The sequence below is a fragment of the Mya arenaria genome, chromosome 11 (genome assembly GCF_026914265.1).
Source record: "Mya arenaria isolate MELC-2E11 chromosome 11, ASM2691426v1".
Lineage (NCBI taxonomy): Eukaryota > Metazoa > Mollusca > Bivalvia > Myida > Myidae > Mya > Mya arenaria.
Window position 1 is genome coordinate 13,894,280 of NC_069132.1, and position 23,806 is coordinate 13,918,085.

General features: G+C 34.2%; 1 protein-coding gene across 1 annotated transcript in view; it reads left to right on the top strand.

Annotated features, from left to right (window-relative positions):
• Window positions 1-1,084: 1,084 nt before the first annotated feature.
• Window positions 1,085-23,806, top strand: part of LOC128209102 (uncharacterized) — a 29,531-nt gene continuing 6,809 nt past the window's right edge. Inside the window, exon 1 of the mRNA XM_052912956.1 lies at window positions 1,085-1,252. Coding sequence (XP_052768916.1) covers window positions 1,238-1,252 — 15 coding nt within the window. The 5' untranslated portion in view covers window positions 1,085-1,237. The remainder of the gene's footprint in view (window positions 1,253-23,806) is intronic.

The window sequence follows — 23,806 nt, forward strand, 5'->3', positions numbered from 1 at the left end:
GGTCGCCCTGAACTGTGTCCACATTGCAGTAATCTATTGTCTATTCCTTCGGGATGATTCTTGAATATAGTCACTTATTCTTATTCTTGACACTTATTCTTGACAATAGACTGCCACTATCGCCGATGCTAGGGCAGGTTGACAGTGTTGCCCTATCCATTAATATCTGATATCTATAAGTTGATCAAACATAGACTGTTGTTTTCACAAACTGTTAATAGGTGTTTGTTTTCTCAATGATCACTTTTGAAGAATATATCATTTTCATGGATTCAATGGTCATATCCAGGCATAAAACTACACACAGCGGAAACGATGTGTGCAGGTCTTTGTTGAATTGTTGGTCACTTTAATTTTGTGCATATAAAAGCAAAAGAATTCTTCAAAATATCATTCAAAGTTATTCGTAATAACTATTATATTCCATCTTTTGTTGTTTCCAATAATAGTAATTTTGTGTGAACGAAGAAAATTGTAATAAAAAGTTGTTGTCTTCCAAACGCTGTCGAGATTGGCTGAAGGACTTGAAATCTGACACATTTATGAGTAAAGTGCGAAGGTTTTAAAAAATACTCAAAATGTTTTTGATGGAAATTTGAAAAATACAAATTCTTCACAAGACAATAATGAATCTTTTTTTTGCGATCTTGTTAAAGACGATATCATGCTTTTAGATTGCAACGCCCGAGCATTATCTGATTTATTTGTCTTTCGTTGCTATTTCATAGTTTAAAATGTTATGTCAAGTAACAAATCTTCTACTATTGACCATCTTGTGACTTTTTGTGCTCTACAAGTAGGTACATTATAATGCTTATTCTGAAACTTGAATTCAGATTGTTATGTATAAATGTCGATTTTTGTCAGAGACAGGAACTAATTCTACTTCAAAACAGCTAATATAGCTTAAATACGACCAAAGAGTAGTTCATCAAAAGTGGTAGCAATTTTCGCGACAAGTGCAATCAATACGCGATCGTTTCTTCCATCGGTGTCACCATCTATTATCAACCCCATTGAACAACCTGCCTCTGGTCTTTTCCAAATTCAATAAAGTAATAGAGTGCGGTTTGAAACAACAGCGCTCTTAACAAATAGTTATTATCGGCCAACTCTCTTCGCCGATATTGGGACCGCGGGACTCTCACTGCTGTTAAAGGATAGGAACGGACGGGACGCCACATATTGTGAAATATTATAGCGACCATTTGCTCTAGTACAGGACTCAAAAGCAAAGATGAGTGCACAAGTGGTAAGTTTGAATTTAAGTAATATAAATGTTTGATTTATATTTAATTAAAATTAGTTTTTAAATATTGTTGACAGTTTATGTTAATGAAGGTACTGATATTGATATTGGTATTACTTTTGGCATTGGAAAAAACCTATCCACATTTATATTTGATGATGTTTGCAGTTATGTTGTTTAATTTCACTGAGAATTATTTTTATAAAATACATGATATATTTTAAATGTAATTTGATTGCCTTTTTCAAGGCTTGCTCACCAATGAGGTTTTCTTAAATCTAAATTAAGGTTTACATTCGGCTGCATTCTGGGTTATAAATTCCGTTCGTTATAACTGCTGTCTTATCGGAAGAATATAAAATTATAGTATAGGTGCTGTACTTCACTTTTTGAGATACGAACCCGTGTAGCATTTTATTTAGTGTGACATACCGTTTTTACCGCATTGTTTTTCTGTGACATTCATTTTTCCGCTACTTGTTAGGGTATTTATTTTACCGCATTGTTTGTCAATGACATTCATTTTACCACATTGTTTATCGGAAGCACTCATTTTACCACATTGTTTGTCTGGGACATTCATTTAACCGTATTGAATGTCGTTGTTATTCATTTCACCGCATTGTTTTTGTCTAAAACAATCGTTTTACCCCCAGCAGTTTTCCGGGACATTCCCTTTACCGCATTAATACTTATAATGAGCATTCCGTTGTGACATACAACAATGATTATGGCGCTCAAACAGAGCATTAAATTGCTGAAATAGAAATGGCCAGCTTCTCATAACATTTTTTTATAAATGAATGAACTATCATTTTCCGACAAGAAAATTATACTCTTCAGTTCCTGTAAAATACTAAATTAGTAACTGTGTATGGTAAAAGATGGAATAAGTATTTTTGTTGTTTTTCAGTGAAAAGGAAAAGAAAAATAGATTGCGCAAAACGTAATATAGTGTATTATTTGTAAGAAAGAGCATATTTGTAAAAGAAGGATATGTGTTATTTTGTGCCTTGTGTGTTTGGTAATGCAAACTTAGTATAAATCGACTGGACTTGAGCTATTGTGTCTATGTTTCGTCCAAAGTCAAGGTTGTAAAGTCAAGGCTATGAATGAATGTGAACATTTATTAGAACTCCCTAAAGTTATGTAACAAAATATCATTAAGTGATAGCAAAATTGTGTTGCGTTATTCGTTTTGTGTTGAAATATCTATCATAGTCTTTATGTGTACTTTTTTAATAAAACATGTCATATACTAAAATTTCTCTACCCGACCGAATTCTGAATATTTTCAACGATTTACAGAGCAATGTTTATCATCATAACTAACACAATTTGTAATAATTAATAATCGTGTATCCGCCGAAACTGTGGAGGTTTCTCGTTATGGTGTGGTTTGTACATCGATTGTTTTGCCTTGACGTAAGTTTCCTGCGATCTGCTTCAATGTACTGTGATCTAAAACGGTCAGTGAGTCTCGCGGGGAAAAATTGTTCCACTATTTGCGTACAACTTCCCATCACTAAACATCATAAACACTGCCGTCTCAGAACCGACAGCTGTAGGCAATATTTGGTGGGTTTTATAAATTGCATGGGTGCACATAATATCCTTGTCACGATACCACGTTATTGTCTTATACGTCTCACTGTTTTATATCGAAGTTTGGTTGAAGCGTTTGCAATAAAACCGTTTTGCAAAAATGTAACGCATGGAAACGGTCAAAGGCAGTCCCGAAATGCGGAACTAAACAACATGTATTTCATTCGTCGTGGTTATGCTTACTTTGTATTAAACATATTTATTGTCAGGTTGGTGATGTTCGTTTTGGTGGCGAGTACTTCATCCGCTAAGTGATATTCGTTTGAGGGGAGGCCCTTGAATATAATTGTTTTTTTCTTGACAATTAGATACCAAAATAGTGTCAATACCAGCAGCCAAACACCTACAAGGATTATGTTCAATGACACACAAAAAGCGGCCAGACACCTACAAAGAGTATATTTAATGGCACAAGAATAGCAACCAAACACATACAAATATCATCATTAATAGCACAAGAATAACAACCAAACACCTACATAGATCATGTTTAATAGCACAAGAATAGCAGTCAAAACACATTCAATGATCATGTTTAATAGCACAAGAATAGCAGTCAAACACATTCAATGATCATGTTTAATAGCACAAGAATAGCAGTCAAAACACCTACAACGATTATGTTTAATGCCACAAGAATAGCAACTAAACACCTACAAGAAGCATGTGTAATGGCACAAAAATAGCAGTCAAAACACCTACGCAAAGATCACATTTATGGCACAGAAATCAACGCTTAATTACACACAAACACAGTTTATATCAATGTCAATAAAACTGTGTAATTGTCAATAAACGTTGGGGTAACCGCTTTTGAACGCTTAGCGAAAACCACAAGGCTATCTATGTTGGAACTACCGCTAGTGTTATCGCTCCTACAAACGAACAGTCTGAATCAAACCAATAATGCCACTTTTATACTTCGGATTACTTCTGTATTTTCGAAGGATCTCCCATCCAGAATATATTGAAACGTCGTAAAGTGAATCGAAGCGCAAGCACGCGTTGGGACCAACAGCTAAGATGCACTTTTATTGTAATGCGATAGTAGGTCCGTAACTTTGAGGCTCTGTACTTCAAATACTTTCCTTTCAGATAATGTAAATTAGAGAACGACACAAGTATCATTAGGGTTATAATAGTTGTCTCGGTTAATGATTATTATTGACTATTCAATTATTCAGATTCAGAAGACGAAATATTTCTAGATATGCCTCAAGAGAATTATACTGACGATTCATCAATCTCTTTCGCCTTTTTGCATACAATATTTAAACACCATTAGAGATTTGTAACACTCGTAAATTAGCGAGTTCAGGGGAAATTCTGTGAATCCTTGCAGATAAACATCTAACTTTGAAGTCGAAACCTAAACACTAGTCTTCAAATATCAATTAGCCAACAAAGATCATTGTAACGTCATGTTCATATTTTGTTTATTAATTATGTATGGTTAATTTATGTTGACATGGCTATTGCTATTGCAATGGGTTTTTGCTATGCTTTTCACATCAAAGTGTTAACACTTTTTGTTTATGACTTATGTATAGTTAACTTACGTTGACTTTGGCATAACTATTGCAGCGGGTTTGGTGAGGCATTTCACACCAACGTTTAGATTGTTTTCAGCTGTGACAAAGTGGCAATCCAAAATTATGTATAGGATTATAGTGGTCTGGTATACCGGTATTTGTGATCTCCGCTTCTCACGTAACAGGTTGTGGGTTCGATGTTCCCAGGGCAGGGAGTACCTTCGCATGGCCTCTCAAATGCACACAGAAACTTGTTTCCTCCCAGGAGCGTGATTCTATAAATTGTCAGCATTAGTCACTATCAAGCTAAAATATATAAGTATGAATAAACATATCAAGAGGCCACGTAAAACAGATGTGTATATGGTGTAGATGCTACATTTATCGTAAAAATATTCCGATAGCGAGTAGTATCTAAAACCTTCGGAGGCAGAATGCATATAATATTTATACAGATTATGAAAACAGCAGTATTGCTTCGTTTATGACTGTTCATTGACGATATTGGTCAATGCAACACTTTCAAACATTACCTTGTGCCTTTGATTTACACTTGCAATTTTCTAATATAGTTTCGCTTTTAATTCGTTAACATAGTTATTGTCTATGTCTTTGAATTATACAATGAAAACAACATGTACAATCCCTGTATGTGTAGGTTTTAGTGAATAATTCAACTACATGAAAAAAAAAACTATGTTGACGTGTTCATAACGGGCGACAAGAACAGTCATAAAACTTACACCAGGTGTTGTGGAAGATGAATCAATGCCGAGAGGTTGATCCGATTGAAGCAACAAAATAGGATATATTCGTTATGCTTGTGTTGTAATTAGTTCATGACATTAACTCTAGAATACAATTTGATTGATAAATATAAAGCTTCTTTATTCACAGTATTAGTTGATATACCCTTTGTGTGGTAACTAATGTGTCGGTGCACGGGGACCTAAATAATGAACACTAAATAGATTTGTTTTGTTCCCGTGAAAATACTATTGCATGCGCATACAAGTAAAAGAGAACATTCACAAGAATGATATATGAGGATTATGTGTATGTTATAGTTTCCTATTAATTGTTCAATAATCCTAGTCCGCAAGAAACATCATTTCAATAATTAGACCTCAAGGGAGCGATCAAGGAGAACTGCTACATATTTCTGATAAGGATATTATAAGAGGTTTGGGCACTAAGAACGCTGATCCACGTCAGCAATTATTTCTTCTCAACAAATGGTTGCAAACAAATGTCAATATCGTTTACATAGATATCTAATTGTGCGCAAGATGCCTAAATACCGTGTGCTAATTCCCTCGTTGGAGCCAACATGTCTGTGAATAAATAATTCTTTATTTTCTAACTCAATATCAACAATAACAATTTGGTTAATGAGTAAATTTTGTCTCTTTTCAAGAATTGTACTAGTTTTTTTTTTGGGGGGGGGGGGAATTTTTGGGACAATTCAAGGGGGTGTTCAACTCATATATTCGACCTATCATTCAGAGACAATACCTTATGGAACAGACAAGGCCTGATGGCAAATATATTTGTATAATAAAGAAATGTGTTATGAATTAGATACACTTTAAAACATTTCAACTGAAAGGAAGTACTGAAAGGCATCAACTTTGTTACGTGATAGCTAGATAGTATTGAATTAATTTATCGCGTGAAACTATAAGATATCAACAAAACCGTACGCCTACAGACGACAAGACTGATACTCTCTGCCAAACACGCACGAACGTCCTCTGATATACCACCACAGATTGGGTTTTAAAGTCTCGTATAAAAAGCGAAATCATTAATCTTGGGCCAAAACAATCACTTTTAGATTAAATAAAATAATAAAAGGCCCATTCTCATTGGCCATTGTTGTGTCCTAAGCATAAGCGATACGTTTTAAACGGTGTATGATTGTGCGAAATCTCCTGGGAAGCTAGCCGTCAATTTGGCATCCGGCGACACCTTATGAATGGCGGATTTCTCATTTATTGGCAACAAGAAACGCTGTTTTTTTAAGGAAATAATGATTTTAGTTGAAGCAATGACCTAGCTTCCAAAAGAATAGTTTTATACGCTTGCTCATAGAACGGGACGTATTATAGTTTCACATGCGGCATACGGGAGGGAGGGCGTTGTCCAGTTTGTTGTCCGACTTAAGAAGCATCTGTCCAATCATTACATAATTTGGTTAAACTCTGTATGGACATAATATCTCGGGAAAAAAGTTGAAAAGAAACCCATTACGTTCGTTCGAGTCACTTGAGAGTTATTGCCCTTTACTTATAGAAATAGACTGTAATCGGTATTGTCCGATCAATGATTTTTGAAGCCAATCATCCTCAAATTGGTCGGAATGTATAAGGGCTTAATATTTTGGAAAGTACAATTTGGCTAACATTAAACCAGCTATCACCAAGCTTGGTGTCATAACAATAGGACGGACGTATTTTGTTGCAGCTGGTGCTCTTCTTTTCTTTGTTAAGCCAAAACAAAAGTTGTTTGTTTCTACATGCTTATGAACTTTTGGCACATCAGCTACAATTAATAATAGAGAATTGTCAAATGCTAATGGCGCTACAAAACTGGTTTTATGACTGGGAGTAGATTCTAAACATATTATGAAAGAAAAAAAATCATTTTCCGTCTTTCGAGGATTTGCAACATCCACGTTTTCCTATCAAAATTTACTTCCATTGACATCATGAGAGTAACAAAGAGCATGGGCATGACATTTGCACAGAATAGTCGACATTTACCTGTCATTTATACAATGTAAACTAAAGGAACAGGCCCAGTAGTCAAGATATCAAATATAAACCCCGTGTTCAGAGGACAAGATATAAAAAAAAAACCATTATCAGTAGTCTAAAAATCAAATATAAACCCCCTTTAAAGGCACAAAGGAAGGGCTCAGACGACACTAAATAAAAGGCATAAAACGTTCCATAACCAAAAACACAGGTCACACATGTGTGAAGATAGCTTTATCAATAAATAATGGTATCACCGCCTTGGAACGTCAGTGAAACACAAGTTCACTGGATCACAAGGATTCTAAATAGTTCATATATAAATAACCTAACACTTGTCCTTAAATCTGTCAATACTTATACTTATTATAATTTTATCGGAGTCAGCACCAGCTTGAAAATGAATAATGCATGCAACATTGTTCAGAACCAGTAACAGATATTTGTTGTCGAATATTCTTCGAAATATCGAAACTAAATGAAACTAAACTTCACGACCTTCTTCGCGTTATTGGACAGGAAACGGTCTCACGGATAACTGTATATCCACAAGAAAAACAACCCGCGGACGCCAATGTTCACCGCGGTTGAAAACGGTGGGGAGATACGAACGGGAAGAAGAGTAATTGAAGTAAAAAAATAAACATTACTGCATTCACTGCCTTGGGGAAATATATTACTCAACTCTTTCGAAAGTAAACAGTCCGCGGACGCCAATGCTCACCTCGGTTGAAAACGGTGTGTGAAATCGATCGGGGAAAAGAGTAATTGAAGTAAAAGTTTAAATTTCATCACCGCATTTACTGCCTTGGGGAACTCTATTACTCATCTCTGTCGTAAATGGCATAGGTGTCATAAATATGAGTCAATAAATGTCGTAGGGAAATAAGTTTTTTTTCTCTAAGAGATCGTTTTCAAATATAAATGGCCATGTACCATCAGGATGGGTAATATCATTAACGAGCAGGGGTTTAAGACTGCATAAGAGAGTATGGCTTAATGCCTTATGAAGAACTTAAGATTATCAAACTTGATTATGTTGCAGACATGATTATGTTCGTTAACCAAGTCGTTATATCTTAACCAGGTATCACGATATAATGTAAAGATGACCTGAACGTCAACTGTTATGTATTATGTGAATATGTACACGGAGTTGACGCGAGCTCACGTGCCTGTACAATTCTTATTCCCACAGTACAGATTTCAGAGCTCTCTTGGTACATGTTGACAATTTGAGAAGCCAAATATAATATTACTCCATATGAATTCAACGCGGAATATTTTGATATTTTATTTCCTTCCTTTTCGATCACAAACATTTCAAATAAAAGTGACCAACAAGTACTAAGTACGAGAGGGTGAGCTAGTTTGTCAAATTTAGGAGACTCAAATCTGAGTGTAAGGGGGATTGCTGTCGGTCAACCACAAAGTTACTTCATAAAACATATGCCATATTGAAATTTGTGTGTTGCTGAAACTGGGATTGTTGTCCAGTGCTGTATATTGTAAGTTTGTTGGTAGGTTCGTCTGCCCGACTGTTTTTATTGTTTCAAAGAAATATTTGTAAATAAGCATATTTAAACTATGTATATTGCCTTGCGTTGACTTAGTTTATTTGTCAGTTTACCTTTTTTGCGTGTTTGATTTTGTACCAGTTACCAAAGTCGCATTAGGTTTTGAGCTACTTTTCCTGTATTTCCTTGGTAATTTTAGTGTCTCTATAGCATCATAATGCAGTAAGCAAACAAATGCTTCCAGATCTAAGTAATGACAGAAACTATTTTGGCCAGTCATCAAAACGCTTAGCATATGAAGTTTGTTCGTCACTGTCATCGAGCAGAGAATGAAAAGCTGATAAATGTTGACCAACAATCTAGAAATATACAGATATGGAATAACCAGTAGATTAAAACAAACTCGTTAAAGGCCACCGCTGAATTACCAAGAAATATTTTGAATATATTGGTTCATAACCACGATAACGTTCAACGAGTTGCCAATACTCCCTCCCTCGTGTAATGATCGTCTTTGTGGCTGATATATAACAGTTGGACTAAGTCCTAATCTTGAAGTCCCTTGGGTTATTCATTTTGTAATAACGTATTTAAGATGGAACGATCTCCGATATTTCAGCAATGCTATCGTAATTGATATTTTAAAAACAATTTAGCAGAACATAATATTGCTACTGAATAGCAACAAATGAATGATACAAGATTCATTAACAGATGGTCCAACAACAGTTTCGATTGTATCGAAATAGACTAGATTGTAAATGTTAAGATCATTTGCGTTGTACAATGGTTCTTTGTTTTCGCTTTCATTCTTTTTTATTTCCGCAGACATTCAAAGTCCCATCATAAACGTGCAATTCTCCTGCGTCGCATGAATAGAAACAACGTTATGGGACCTTATTGATTGCTCAGGGTAGCCCATTAGGCCACCGCATGACGATCAATACACACCATGCTTCGCCATCTTGTATAACTAATTGTTTACGTTTTCTCCAATATGTTTGTTTTTAAATGTTAATCATTTCAATGCGTTTGTTTTGTCGGCGAATCCTTTTAATATAGTAGTTATTAAATAACTAGACATATTTTTGTGGAAATGGAATGCAACAGCATTAACTTAAATAGTAAGAACCAAATTTGCTACCAAGCAAATGTATAGTATTCCCTGGATAGCAAGTCCGACTTCTTAATGCAGATGTAAATATATGTTTATTATAAATATTTAAGTTAACGGCTGTTCTGTTGGTTTAGTACTTATTTCTGGGGCATCGGTTTTTGTTTTGTTTTTTTTTGTTGTTTTTTTTATTTTAGTATACATACATTTATTCATATGCGCATGAGTACACATGCAACAACTGGCTAATAAATTAGGGAGGTAGTATGTAAAAAATCAAACGTTTTTGGACAAAGATAAGTTTTACAGCGTCAATTGAGAACATGTTGATGATTAAAAATGCTTTTACTTATGACATATCAAGTGATTTCATGTATTCGCACATTTACTAATGGTAACTTAATGAGTTTCTTGTAACAAACATTTCTAATAAACAGATGTTATCTTTCTTAATTTTAACTTACAACAGTTTTTTTCTGACTGCAGTAATTCTGTGATCTTCAAAGCATTTGTATAAGCGCGGTATGTATAATATGTTTGTCTTGATGAACCATAGAGAGATGCTTTCCCCTCGTCGTGCACCAATAATACAACTGCATTGGCCATTATCAGTATTGTTAGTTCCGTCTCTTGATTTGACATGCATTTACATATTTCTATTAACATCCGTTAGTTTACATATCAAATTTAGTTTTATAAGCTTACCAAATAATATTTCTCATTACATGTTATCCAATGCTTTTGAAATATCTATAAAAGTGAAGAAAAAATCATCTCTAATTCCTATTAATCAGATGTTTTATTAAGATCATACAACCGTGTTATCAAAATTACTCTTTTGTATTAACCCTGGCTTAGCTTCAACAAAAACATTATAGTTCTCTTGCCAAGATGTAAGTCTTTTATTCAACATTTCGTAAATATGTTCCTCCAAAGATACTAAGCAATGTAATTCCTCTGTTTGGACCAGGATCGTCAGTACTTCTATCGAATACTGACACAATAAAACCCTTATTTGAAATTTCCGACAAACATCCTGTATCAATCAATTTACTGACTAATATTTTATGAAAACAATACTAATAAGTAAAGGCAGGACCCCTTCAGCGTTCAGATTTCAAATCTTTTAAGGCTTCAACAACATCCTTAATCAAACTACATTGATATATTTGATTTAAACAAATATTAACACTCACCGTGTTTCAGTAAAGTGCGATATGGCAGATGTATTGCTCTGTTCAGATCAGATTTATATAAGATTTGGGAGTTTGAATATGCATTGATTGGTTCGATCTAATTCTATATCTCATTGCATTTTCCGTCTTAAAATTATAACTCATAACTCACTTTGATGAAACTGTCTGTACATTTATACATTGTATTATACAGCAATTTTTTACTTCCCCATTACAATGCAGGTAAGACTGATGTTTAGGGTGAAATAGAATAAGAGCCAGACGACATGACAGTGTATCTCTGAAATCCACGCATGTACGGGCACTAACATACCGCCACCGAATTAGGTAAATTGATTTGCGAAGGAGAGGAGAAGAAAATGCATTCAGTTTTTAATTTTAAACGACAAAGACAGAAATGTCATTTCTCGTTATCCTTTGTTGTGAACAATGCACGAGTAGTCTTGTAATACTAGTATATGAATAATTGTGTCGAGCTCGTGGACGTTCGCCGTCAATTTGACTTCCGACAACATGTTATAAATGATGGTTTGTGCAATTGGCAGTAAGAAATGAGTTTTTTTCTGGGAAAATATTGATTCCGACTTGTTTGTTCCAGATTAATCCATAATAAAAAATCATTACAAATATAAAAGCAAATACAAAAACAGGCGCAAACCTTTTGGACAAAGTCATCTACATTAAGTCCCTTGGGTGATACATTTATTTATAATTATCTCTTGAAGACGGAAACGATCTTCGATTATTTAGTCAAATTATCTCAGTTGATATTGTAGAATGAAGATATGAGCTGAATACCAACAAGTTAATGATACTAAATTCTGTAACAGATACAAAATAAAAACTATAGGATTTTTTGGTGATTAAATAGTTTTTCTTTAAATGTACTATCATTATGTTTGTTTCTCAGAAAATAAGCAGCAAAAAACGTCAGTGCGATTTGCATTCGTCGCCTGAATAGAAACAACGTTATGGGACCTAAGTGGTTGCCCAATTTCGGTCATTAGACCGCCACGTTGGGGATCAATACACATCAAGCTTCGTCATCTCATAATTACTCACGTTAACTCAGAACGGTTTGTGTTGTTAATGCTACTAAATCCAGTGTATTGTGTTTTTGTCAGTGATTCCTTGTTACACCTAATATTGCAAAAGGCATACCCACAAGGGAACAAAACCTATGACTGCTATAGGTAACACTAGAGCTTTAAATGGATTTTTGTTTGTTGTTGTTTTCTTAAATCTTAAACGTAACCAAGCACAAACCGTAATGATGTGGGGACATAGAATTCAACCATAGCAAAATGAGAACCGTTTGTTTCTTGTTTTAAAGTGTTCCAGTTCATGGCTGTTCTGCCTTACGAACTTTGCTTTTTAACTTTGATTGGAACATGTTCATTTAACTCAATAAAGTTAAACACTGTTTTATGACACAAGGGCTATGTGAACTGGTATAAAACATGTTATCGAAGGATTCCTGCCGAACCATATTGAAGTGCATGTCTTCCATCCGCCACTTTTACCAATGTTCAAATTGACGTATGTTTAGAGATCACGAACGTATAACATTTTTGTCTCAGGTTAATGGTTTCGAAATATTTTGTTCTGCTCCCTTTTATTAAACTGGTCCATAATTTCACCCATCACCTGGGTGATCCATTTCCGCCAAGACTTAAGTGTTCGCTATAAAGCATATCTATATTCTTTAGTGAAGTATAAAAATGCATAGAGCAATTTTGACATCTTCATCGAGAATATGACGTAGATCAATTCATAGGGTGTAAACCAGACGATATGCCACTCTCAGCTATACACGCGTGAACAGGCACTAATAAAACTTCACAGATATTCGTAAAGTGATTTGTGCTGTAGAAGAGAAGCAGTTTTATTCAGTTGAAAGACATTGAATTTGGTATATGAATAAAAAAGCAAGTTTTTTAGTGCATGTTTCATTGTCTTTTGTTGTGTACAAGTAATAATTGGTTAGTTTTATAACGTGAACTAGTGTGTGACGCTTCTGGAACATTTGTCGTCATTATTACTTCCCCCAACACCTTATCAATGGTGTGCACCGCATTTATTTGCAACACGAAATGATGTCTTGTTTGGAAAAATACTTACATTTACAGAATATAATAGAATAGTTTCTTTGGATTTAAACATACACTTCATCATCCATCAACATGATCAAACATATAAACAATAGTCAATATACCATTTAGTATTACATTTAGAATACATTACAAACACATCAAATATATACTATATATTATACAGACGTGACTTAGTTTCCTTCCAACTCGCGCGTTCCATGTAAACCCAAGACACAAGAAATACTTTTTAAGTACATTCTTCCTAAATACAACAGACTCAAAACAATAAAAATGTTGTCAGCAGAACTTGCAGATTATGAGTTAATAATAAGACTAAATGGAATGTCAAACGTATTTTGTTTTGATTACTGCAAAAACCAAAAATATCTAATTTAACAAACTTGAATCTATTCTTTGCAGAGTTTACGATAATTTTTTTGGCAAAGTATAATGCCATCTGTTAGATGATATAGAATACTCTGGCATGATGTCTGCACAAAAAGATCCATATTTCTAGTGCAATATATATGAGTGCTGTGGATTCATATATCCGTTCATCTATAATACATAATTTTCAATCTTCGTCATGTATCCCATAGGTTTGAACATATTGATTGAGATTTCTTCTTAGAGTTATTTAAGTCATTTCCTTGAATACTTAAACGGACTTGACACGAGATCATTCGCTGGAACAAGTGAAACTCACACGGTGCTAATTTCAAAGCACTCTTGGTAAATGTTTCAAAAAGAATTAAAATTAGTTTAATTGCCAGATATTCATTATTCAATAGGAATTTTGCAGATAACATAGACTATTTTATTTTGTTAAAGTCGATTGCAAGTGTTAAGACATTGGTCAGAATGTCATAAACGAAGAAGTCAGTGTTAGTTTTCTTGTTTAGTGTTTCCAGATTATTGAAATATCTGAGATGATGAGATTTACATAATTTTGTAAAGAATTGATACCCAAAACAAACCCAACATTTGTTGTTTTAATATATATTGAAAGTAATGTATATTTAAACGGTGGTTGTTGCCTTGTATGTATCGAGTGTTTTCGTATGTTATGTTTTTTGCTTTTGATCCCTGTACCGTTAAAACAAAAGGCATCCGAAACTCGTAATTTACAATTGAAAGGGTTTTATGTGCACAGAGAGAAAAATACAACCTACACTAATGTAACGAAAATTCTAGACATTGAAAAGTAAAAGTAAATAAACAACTTTTGGTGTAGATGATTCTGGTATACATACATAGGATCATAACCACGATAGCGTTCAACAAGCAGCCAATACTCCCTCCCTTGTGGAATGATCAAGTCATTTTGAGTGATATATAACATTTTGGCATAGTCATATTCTTATATTCCCGTGGGTAATTGATCGTTACTCATTTTGTAATAACCTATATACGAATGATATCATATTCGATATCCCAGCTATGTTATCGTATTTGATGTTTTAACACAATTCAACCGAATGAAGATGTGTGCTGAATAGCAACACATTATTTTTACAATATTTACTGACTTTATTGTCCCAGATTTTCTTTTCTGGGCATGGCTTTTTACAAGCATGCGTTCTACAACAATAAACACCAACACAGCAAAATCTAAATTCGGAAATTCGATCAATTTATAGATACTCTATTGTATGGATTTTTTCCTTATTGTAACTTATTCCTCATATAGTTTGTAATACTATGACTGAGCAAAACATATTTAAAAATACGGTATATAAAATATGCGTACATAAATAGTATCGATATAGACTAAGTAGTTAATATTCTCTGTGTTTGTGCTATCAAAGGCTTGTTCCGATGGCAGTTGCGTTTGGCTAAATATATTTTTCTTTTAGCAAGTATCATCCCTTTTGTTTTCCCAGAAATGAAAAAGAAAGCGCTCTAATGCGATGAGTAGAAACCACGTTATGGGACCAAAATGGTTGCCCGATGTTGGTTATCAGACCAGCACAATTGGGAATCAATACAGATAAAGCATCGTCATCACATAATGGTTCACATACTCCGAATCATTTGTCTTGTTTTATGTTTCTCTTTTTAACATGTTTGTATTGGTAAAAGTTATCTCAAGTTATCTCAAGTTAGTAGATAAACTTTATGATATTGCAATTCTATGTTTAGTCCCCATCTGGCAATGGAATGCTAGAAGTGCAGTAAACATTAAAAGCTTCAATAAAACTAAAGCTAGATTTTTTTCTGAACCTAAAATGGCCAAATTGGTGAGAGGTTTGAAATGTTGCTACAGCGTTATAAACGCCACCACTGCAGGTAAAATAAATCAAATTTACAAGGAGTTGACTGAGGAGTCCGGCCTTTCGATGCAGCCAAAGCAAAGTTTTTGCTATTGACCGGTCGCGTCCATTTTCATTCCGCGTGATGTTTTTTTTTCTTTGGTACATAAACATTCGCGGGTAAGCCAAACAAGCACCGAGTCGTTTTTAGTTCGAACTTCAAACAGTCGGCGGCGTAAAAAAAATCTCAAGATATATTCGAACTTGAAATATCGAACGCATGAAAATGTCGCGAATAATATTTTAACGCCACATTTTACCTATAACGGCTAATAAATAAAAGTTATAGTATCTATCCACGACATTTTCAATTGTCAAAATGCAATAAAATCTCCGAACGCACAAAAATATCGACGACATTTGGCTTACCCGCCAAAACAAAAATTCTCGCGAAATGGAAATAGCATCAACCGTCCACCATACCGTTCTGCTGTTAAAGTATGCATTCGTGAGGCTTCTTTCATATATATTTATATCATTCTTCTTTTGTCGGGTTTTATTATTTTAACTTTGCATTGTTTAACTTGAGCATGTCCTTCAAAAATATATCAAAATGTTGTATCATGACGACACCAGTAATTATATACAAATTTGATAAGTAATCTACAACTTTTATTTAGCCTAGCTTGTACATTTAATGATTTGACTAGATAATATAAACACTTTGATAAATATTGACCAATCAATACACATGTTTGGCTAACTTTGAACCCGACGTATAAACAAGTGTTGAACAATTGACGGCAGATCATGTACTGACTGCAGATCATGTACAGACTGCAGATCATGTACTGACTGCAGATACATACTGCAGAGCATGTACTGACTGCAGATACTGACTGCAGATCATGTATGACCGCAGATACTGACTGCAGATCATGTACTGACTGCAAATACTGACTGCAGATTATGGACCGACTGCAGATCCTGACTGCAGATCATGTACAGACGGCAGATACTGACTGCAGATCATTTACCAACCGCAGATACTGACTGCAGATCATGTACAGACTGCAAATACTGACTGCAGATCATGTACCGACTGCAAATCCCGACTGCAGATCATGTACAGACTGCAGATACTGACTGCAGATCATGTACCGACTGTAGATACTGACTGCAGATCATGTACTGACTGCAGATACTGACTGCAGATCATGTACTGACTGTAGATACTGACTGCAAATCATTTCTGATGTGAAATGGTACAAGACGTATATTGTTATCCCCTTTAAAGGCACAAGGTAAGCTTCAGACGACTCTTAACAAAAGGCGTAAAGCGTTCTATTACCAAAAACACAGGTCACACATGCACGACCTTCTCTTCGCGTTATTGGAAAGTAAACGGTCGACGGATAACCCTATATCCACAAGAAAACAACGCGCGAACGCCAACGCTCACCGCGGTTGAAAACGGTGGGGAGATACGAACGGGAAGAAGAGTAATTGAAGTAAAAAAATAATAAACATTACTGCATTCACTGCCTTGGGAAAATATATTACTCAACTCTTTCGAAAGAAAACAGTCCGCGGACGCCAATGCTCACCTCGGTTGAAAACGGTGTGTGAAATCGATCGGGGAAAAGAGTAATTGAAGTAAAAGTTAAAATTTCATCACCGCATTTACTGCCTTGGGAAACTCTATTACTCATCTCTGTCGTAGATGGCATAGGTGTCATAAATATGAGTCAATAAATGTCGCAGCGAAATAAGTTTTTTTCTCTAAGAGATCGCTTTCAAATATAAATGGCCATGTACCATCAGGATGGGTTATATCATTAACGAGCAGGGGTTTAAGACTGAATAAGAGAGTATGGCTTAATGCCTTATGGAGAACTTAAGATTATCAAACTTTGAATATGTTGCAAACATGATTATGTTCGTTAACTAAGTCGTTATATCTTAACCAGGTATCACGATATAATGTTAATGTAAATATGACCTGAACGTCAACTGTTGAATGTGTACACGGAGTTGACGCGAGCTCACGTGCCTGTACAACTCTTATTCCCACAGTACAGATTTCAGAGCTCTCTTGGTACATGTTGACAATTTGAGAAGCTAAATATAATATTACTCCGAATGAATTCAACGCGGAATATTTTGATATTTTATTTCCTTCCTTTTCGACCGCAAACATTTTAAATATAAGTGACCAACAAGTACTTAGTACGAGAGGGTGAGCTAATTTGTCGAATTTAGGAGACTCAAATCTGAGTGTAAGGGATATTGCTGTCGGTCAACCACAAAGTTACTTCAAAAATATATGCCATATTGAGACTTGTGTCGTGCTGAAACTGTGACTTAGTTTATTTGTCAGTTTACCTTCTTTTCGTGTTTGATTTTGTACCAGTTACCAAGGTCGCATTAGGTTTTGAGCTACTTTACCTGTAGTTTCCTTGGTAATTTTAGTGTCTCTATAGCATCAAAATACAGTAAGCAAACAAATGCTTCCAGATCTAAGTTATGACAGAAACTATTTTGGCCAGTCATCAAAACGCTTAGCTTATGAAGTTTGTTCGTTGCTGTCATCGAGCAGAGAATGAAAAGCTGATAAATGTTGACCAACAATCTAGAAATATACAGATATGGAATAACCAGTAGATTAAAACAAACTCGTTACCAAGAAATATTTCCTAGAGGTTTAGATGATTTTGAATATATTGGTTCATAACCATGATAACGTTCAACGAGTTGCCAATACTCCCTCCCTCGTGTAATGATCGTCTTTGTGGCTGATATATAACAGTTGGACTAAGTCCTAATCTTGAAGTCCCTTGGGTTATTCATTTTGTAATAACGTATTTAAGATGGAACGATCTCCGATATTTCAGCAATGCTATCGTAATTGATATTTTAAAAACAATTTAGCTGAACATAATATTGCTACTGAATAGCAACAAATGAATGATACAAGATTCATTAACAGATGGTCCAAGAACAGTTTCGATTGTATCGAAATAGACTGGATTGCTAATATTAAGATCATCTGCGTTGTATCTAGTGTTACTGAATACTTGTTCGGAACAAACAATGGTTCTTTATTTTCGCTTTCATTCTTTTTTATTTCCGCAGACATTCAAAGTTCCATCATAAACGTGCAATTCTCCTGCGTCGCATGAATAGAAACAACGTTATGTGACCTTATTGATTGCTCAGGGTAGCTCATTAGGCCACCGCATGACGATCAATACACACCATGCTTCGCCATCTCGTATAACTAATTGTTTACGTTTTCTCCAATATGTTTGTTTTTTAATGATAATCATTTCAATGTTTTTGTTTTGTCGGCGAATCCTTTTAATATAGTAGTTATTAAATAACTAGACATATTTTCGTGGAAATGGAATGCAGCATTAACAGCATTAACTAAAATAGTACGAACCTAATTTTCTATCAAGCAAATGTAAAGTATTCCCGGGACAGCAAGTCCGACTTCTTGATGCAGATGCAAATATAATAATTATGCTAATTATAAATATTCAAGTTTACGGTTGTTCTATTGTTTAAGTACTAATTTCTGGGGCATAGGTTCTTATATTGTTTTATGTATTTCAGTATAACCTAATTCATATGCGCATGAGTACAAATACAACAACTTGCTAATACATTAGGGCTGTGACAATATAAAAAATCAAAAGTTTTTGGACAAAGAGTTTTACAGCGTCAATTGAGAACATGTTAATGATTGAAAATGCTTTCACATATGACATATCAAGTGATATATTCGTACATTTACTAATGGTAACTTAACGAGTTTCTTGTAACAAACATTTGTAACAAACAGATGCTATCTTTCTTAATTTTAACTTACAACAGTTTTTTTTCTGACTGCAGTAATTCTTTGATCTTCATAGCATTTGTATAAGCGCGGTGTGTATAATATGTTTGTCTTGATGAACCATAGAGAGATGCTTTCCCCTCGTCGTGCACCAAGAATACAACTGCATTGGCCATTATCAGTATTGTTAGTTCCGTGTCTTGATTTGATATGCATTTACATATTTCTATTAACATCCGTTAGTTTACATATCAAATTTAGTTTTATAAGCTTACCAAATAATATTTCTTATTACATGTTATCCAATGCTTTTGAAATATCTATAAAAGTGAAGAAGAAAAAAACATCTCTAATTCCTTTTAATCAGATGTTTTATTAAGATCATACAACCTTGTTATCAAAATTACTCATTTGTATTAACCCTGGCTTAGCTTCAACAAAAACATTATAGTTCTCTTGCCAATATGTAAGTCTTTTATTCAACATTTCGTAAATATGTTCATCCAAAGATACCAAGCAATGTAATTCCTCTGTTTGGTCCAGGATCGTCAGTTCTTCTATCGAATACTGACACAATAAAACCCTTATTTGAAATTTCCGACAAACATGCTATATCAATCAATTTACTGACTAATATTTTATGAAAACCCCTTCAGCGTTCAGATTTCAAATCTTTTAAGGCTTCAACAACATCCTTAATTAAACTACATTGATATATTTGATTTAAACAAATATTAACACTCACCGTTTTTCAGTAAAGCGCGATATGTCAGATGTATTGCTCTGTTCAGATCAGATTTATATAAGATTTGGGAGTTTGAATATGCATTGATTGGTTCGATCTAATTCTATATCTCATTGCATTTTCCGTCTTAAAAATATAACTCATTACTCACTTTGATGAAACTGTCTTTATACAGCAATTTTTACTTCCCCATTACAATGCAGGTAAGATTGATGTTTAGGGTGAAATAGAATAAGAGCCAGACGACATGACAGTGTATTTCTGAAATCCACGCATGTAAGGGCACTAACATACCGCCACCGAATTAGGTAAATTGATTTGCGCAGGAGAGGAGAAGAAAATGCATTCAGTTTTTAATTTTAAACGACAAAGAAAGAAATGTCATTTATCGTTATCCTTTGTTGTGAACAATGCACGAGTATTTTTGTAATATATTAATAATTGTGTCGAGCTCGTGGACGTTCGCCGTCAATTTGACTTCCGACAACATGTTATAAATGATGGTTTGTGCAATTGGCAGTAAGAAATGAGTTTTTTTTCTGGGAAAATATTGATTCCGACTTGTTTGTTCCAGATTAATACATAATCAAAAAATATCATTACAAATATAAAAGCAAATACAAAAACAGGCGCAAACCTTTTGGACAAAGTCATCTACATTAAGTCCCTTGGGTGATACATTTATTTATAATTATCTCTTGAAGACGGAAACGATCTTTGATTATTTAGTCAAATTATCTTAATTGATATTTCAGAATGAAGATATGAGCTGAATACCAATAAGTTAATGATACTAAATTCTGTAACAGATACAAAATAAAAACTATAGGATTGTTTGGTGATTAAATAGTTTTTCTTTAAATGTACTATCATTCTGTTTGTTTCTCAGAAAATAAGCAGCAAAAAACGTCAGTGCGATTTGCATTCGTCGCCTGAAAAGAAACAACGTTATGGGACCTAAGTGGTTGCCCAATTTCGGTCATTAGACCGCCACGTTGGGGATCAATACACATCAAGCTTCGTCATCTCATAATTACTCACATTAAGTCAGAAAAGTTTGTGTTGTTAATGCTACTAAATCCAGTGTATTGTGTTTTTGTCAGTGATTCCTTGTTACACCTAATATTGCACAAGGAATACCCACAAGGGAACCAACCCTATGACTGCTTTAGGTAACACTAGAGCTTTAAATGAATTTGTTTTGTTTTTTTAATCTTTAACGTTACCAAGCACAGACCGTAATGTTGTGGGGACATAGACCTCAGCCATAGCAAAATGAGAGCCGTTTGTTTCTGGTTTAAAGTGTTCCAGTTTATGGCTGTTCTGTCTTAAACGTTACTCGCCTGACAGTTAACAGATGGTGGACCTTTTTTAACTTTGATTGGAACATGTACATTAAACTCAATAAAACACTGTTTTATGACACAAGGGCTATGTGAACTGGTATAAAACATGTTATCAAAGGATTCCTGCCGAACCATATTGAAGTGCATGTCTTGCATCCTCCACTGTTATCAAAGTTCAAATTAACGTATGTTTAGAGATCACGAACGTATATCATTTTTGTCTAAGGTTAATGGCTTCGAAATATTTTGTTCGGCTCCCTTTTATTAAACTGGTCCATAATTAAACTGGTTCATAATTCCATCCGTCACCTGGGTGATCCATTTCCGCCAAGACTTAAGTGTTCGCTCTAAAGCATATCTATATTCCATAGAAAAGTATAAAAATGCATTGAGCAATTTTGACATCTTCATCGAAAATATAAGGTAGATCAATTCATAAAGGGTGTAAACCAGACGATATGCCACTCTCAGCTATACACGCGTGAACAGGCACTAATAAAACGTCACAGATATTCGTAAAGTGATTTGTGCTGTAGAAGAGAAGCAGTTGTATTCAGTTGAAACACATCAAATATATACTATATATTATACAGACGTGACTTAGTTTCCTTCCAACTCGCGCATTCCATGTAAACCCAAGACACAAGAAATACTTTTTAAGTACATTCTTCCTAAATACAACAGACTCAAAACAATAAAAATGTTGTCAGCAGAACTTGCAGATTATGAGTTAATAATAAGACTAAATGGAATGTCAAACGTATTTTGTTTTGATTACTGCAAAAACCAAAAATATCTAATTTAACAAACTTGAATCTATTCTTTGCAGAGTTTACGATAATTTTTTTGGCAAAGTATAATGCCATCTGTTATATGATATAGAATACTCTGGCATGATGTCTGCACAAAAAGATCCATATTTCTCTAGTGCAATATATATGAGTGCTGTGGATTCATATATCCGTTCATCTATAATACATAATTTTCAATCTTCGTCATGTATCCCATAGTTTGAACATTTGAGATATCTTCTTAGAGTTATTTAAGTCATTTCCTTGAATACTTAAACGGACTTGACACGAGATCACTCGCTGGAACAACTGAAACTCACACGGTGCTAATTTCAAAGCACTCTTGGTAAATGTTTCAAAAAGAATTAAAATTAGTTTATTTGCCAGATATTCATTATTCAATATGAATTTTGCAGATAACATAGACATTGGTCAGAATGTCATTAACGAAGAAGTCAGTGTTAGTTTTCTTGTTTAGTGTTTCCAGATTATTGAATTATCTGAGATGAGATTTATATCATAATTTTGTAAAGAATTGATACCCAAAACAAACCCAACATTTGTTGTTTTAATATATATTGAAAGTAATGTATATTTAAAAGGTGTTTGTTGCCTTGTATGTATCGAGTGTTTTCGTATGTTATGTTTTTTGCTTTTGATCCCTGTACCGTTAAAACAAAAGGCATCCGATACTCTGAATTTTCAATTGAAAGGGGTTTATGTGCACAGGCAGAAAATACAACCTACACTTATGAAACGAAAATTCTAGACATTGAAAAGTAAAAGTAAATAAACAACTTTTGGTGTAGATGATTCTGGTATGCATACATAAGATCATAACCACGATAGCGTTCAACAAGCAGCAAATACTCCCTCCCTCGCGGAATGATCAAGTCATTTTGAGTGATTTATAACATTTGGACATAGTCATATTCTTATATTCCCGTGGGTAATTGATCGTTACTCTTTTTGTAATAACCTATATACGAAGAAAATCATATTCGATATCCCAGCTATGTTATCGTATTTGATGTTTTAACACAATTTAACCGAATGAAGATGTGTGCTGAATAGCAACACATTATATTTACTATATTTACTAACTTGATTGTCCCAGATTTTCTTTTCTGGGCATGGCTTTTTACAAGCATGCGTTCTACAACAATAAACACCAACACAGCAAAATCTAAATTCGGAATTTATAGATCTTTAAAAAATCTCTATTGTATGGTTTTTTCCTTATTGTAACTTATTCCTCATATAGTTTGTAATACCATGACTGAGCAAAACATATTTAAAAATTACGGTATATAAAATGTAATAGTAACTATCTACGACATTTTCAATTGTCAAAATGGAATAAAATCTCAGAACGCACAAAAATATCGACGACATTTGGCTTACCCGCCAAAACAAAAATTCTCGCGAAATGGAAATAGCATCAACCGTCACCCATACCGTTCGGCTGTTAAAGTATGCATTCGTGAGGCTTCTTTCATATATATTTATATTATTCTTCTTTGGTCGGGTTTTATTATTTTAACTTTGCATTGTTTAACTTGAGCATGTCCTTCAACAATATATTTAAATGTTGTTTCATGACGACACCAGTAATTATATACAAATTTGATAAGTAATCTACAACTTTTATTTAGCCTAGCTTGTACATTTAATAATTTGACTAGATAATATAAACACTTTGATACATATTGACCAATCAATACACATTTTTGGCTAACTTTGACGAACCCGACGTATAAACAAGT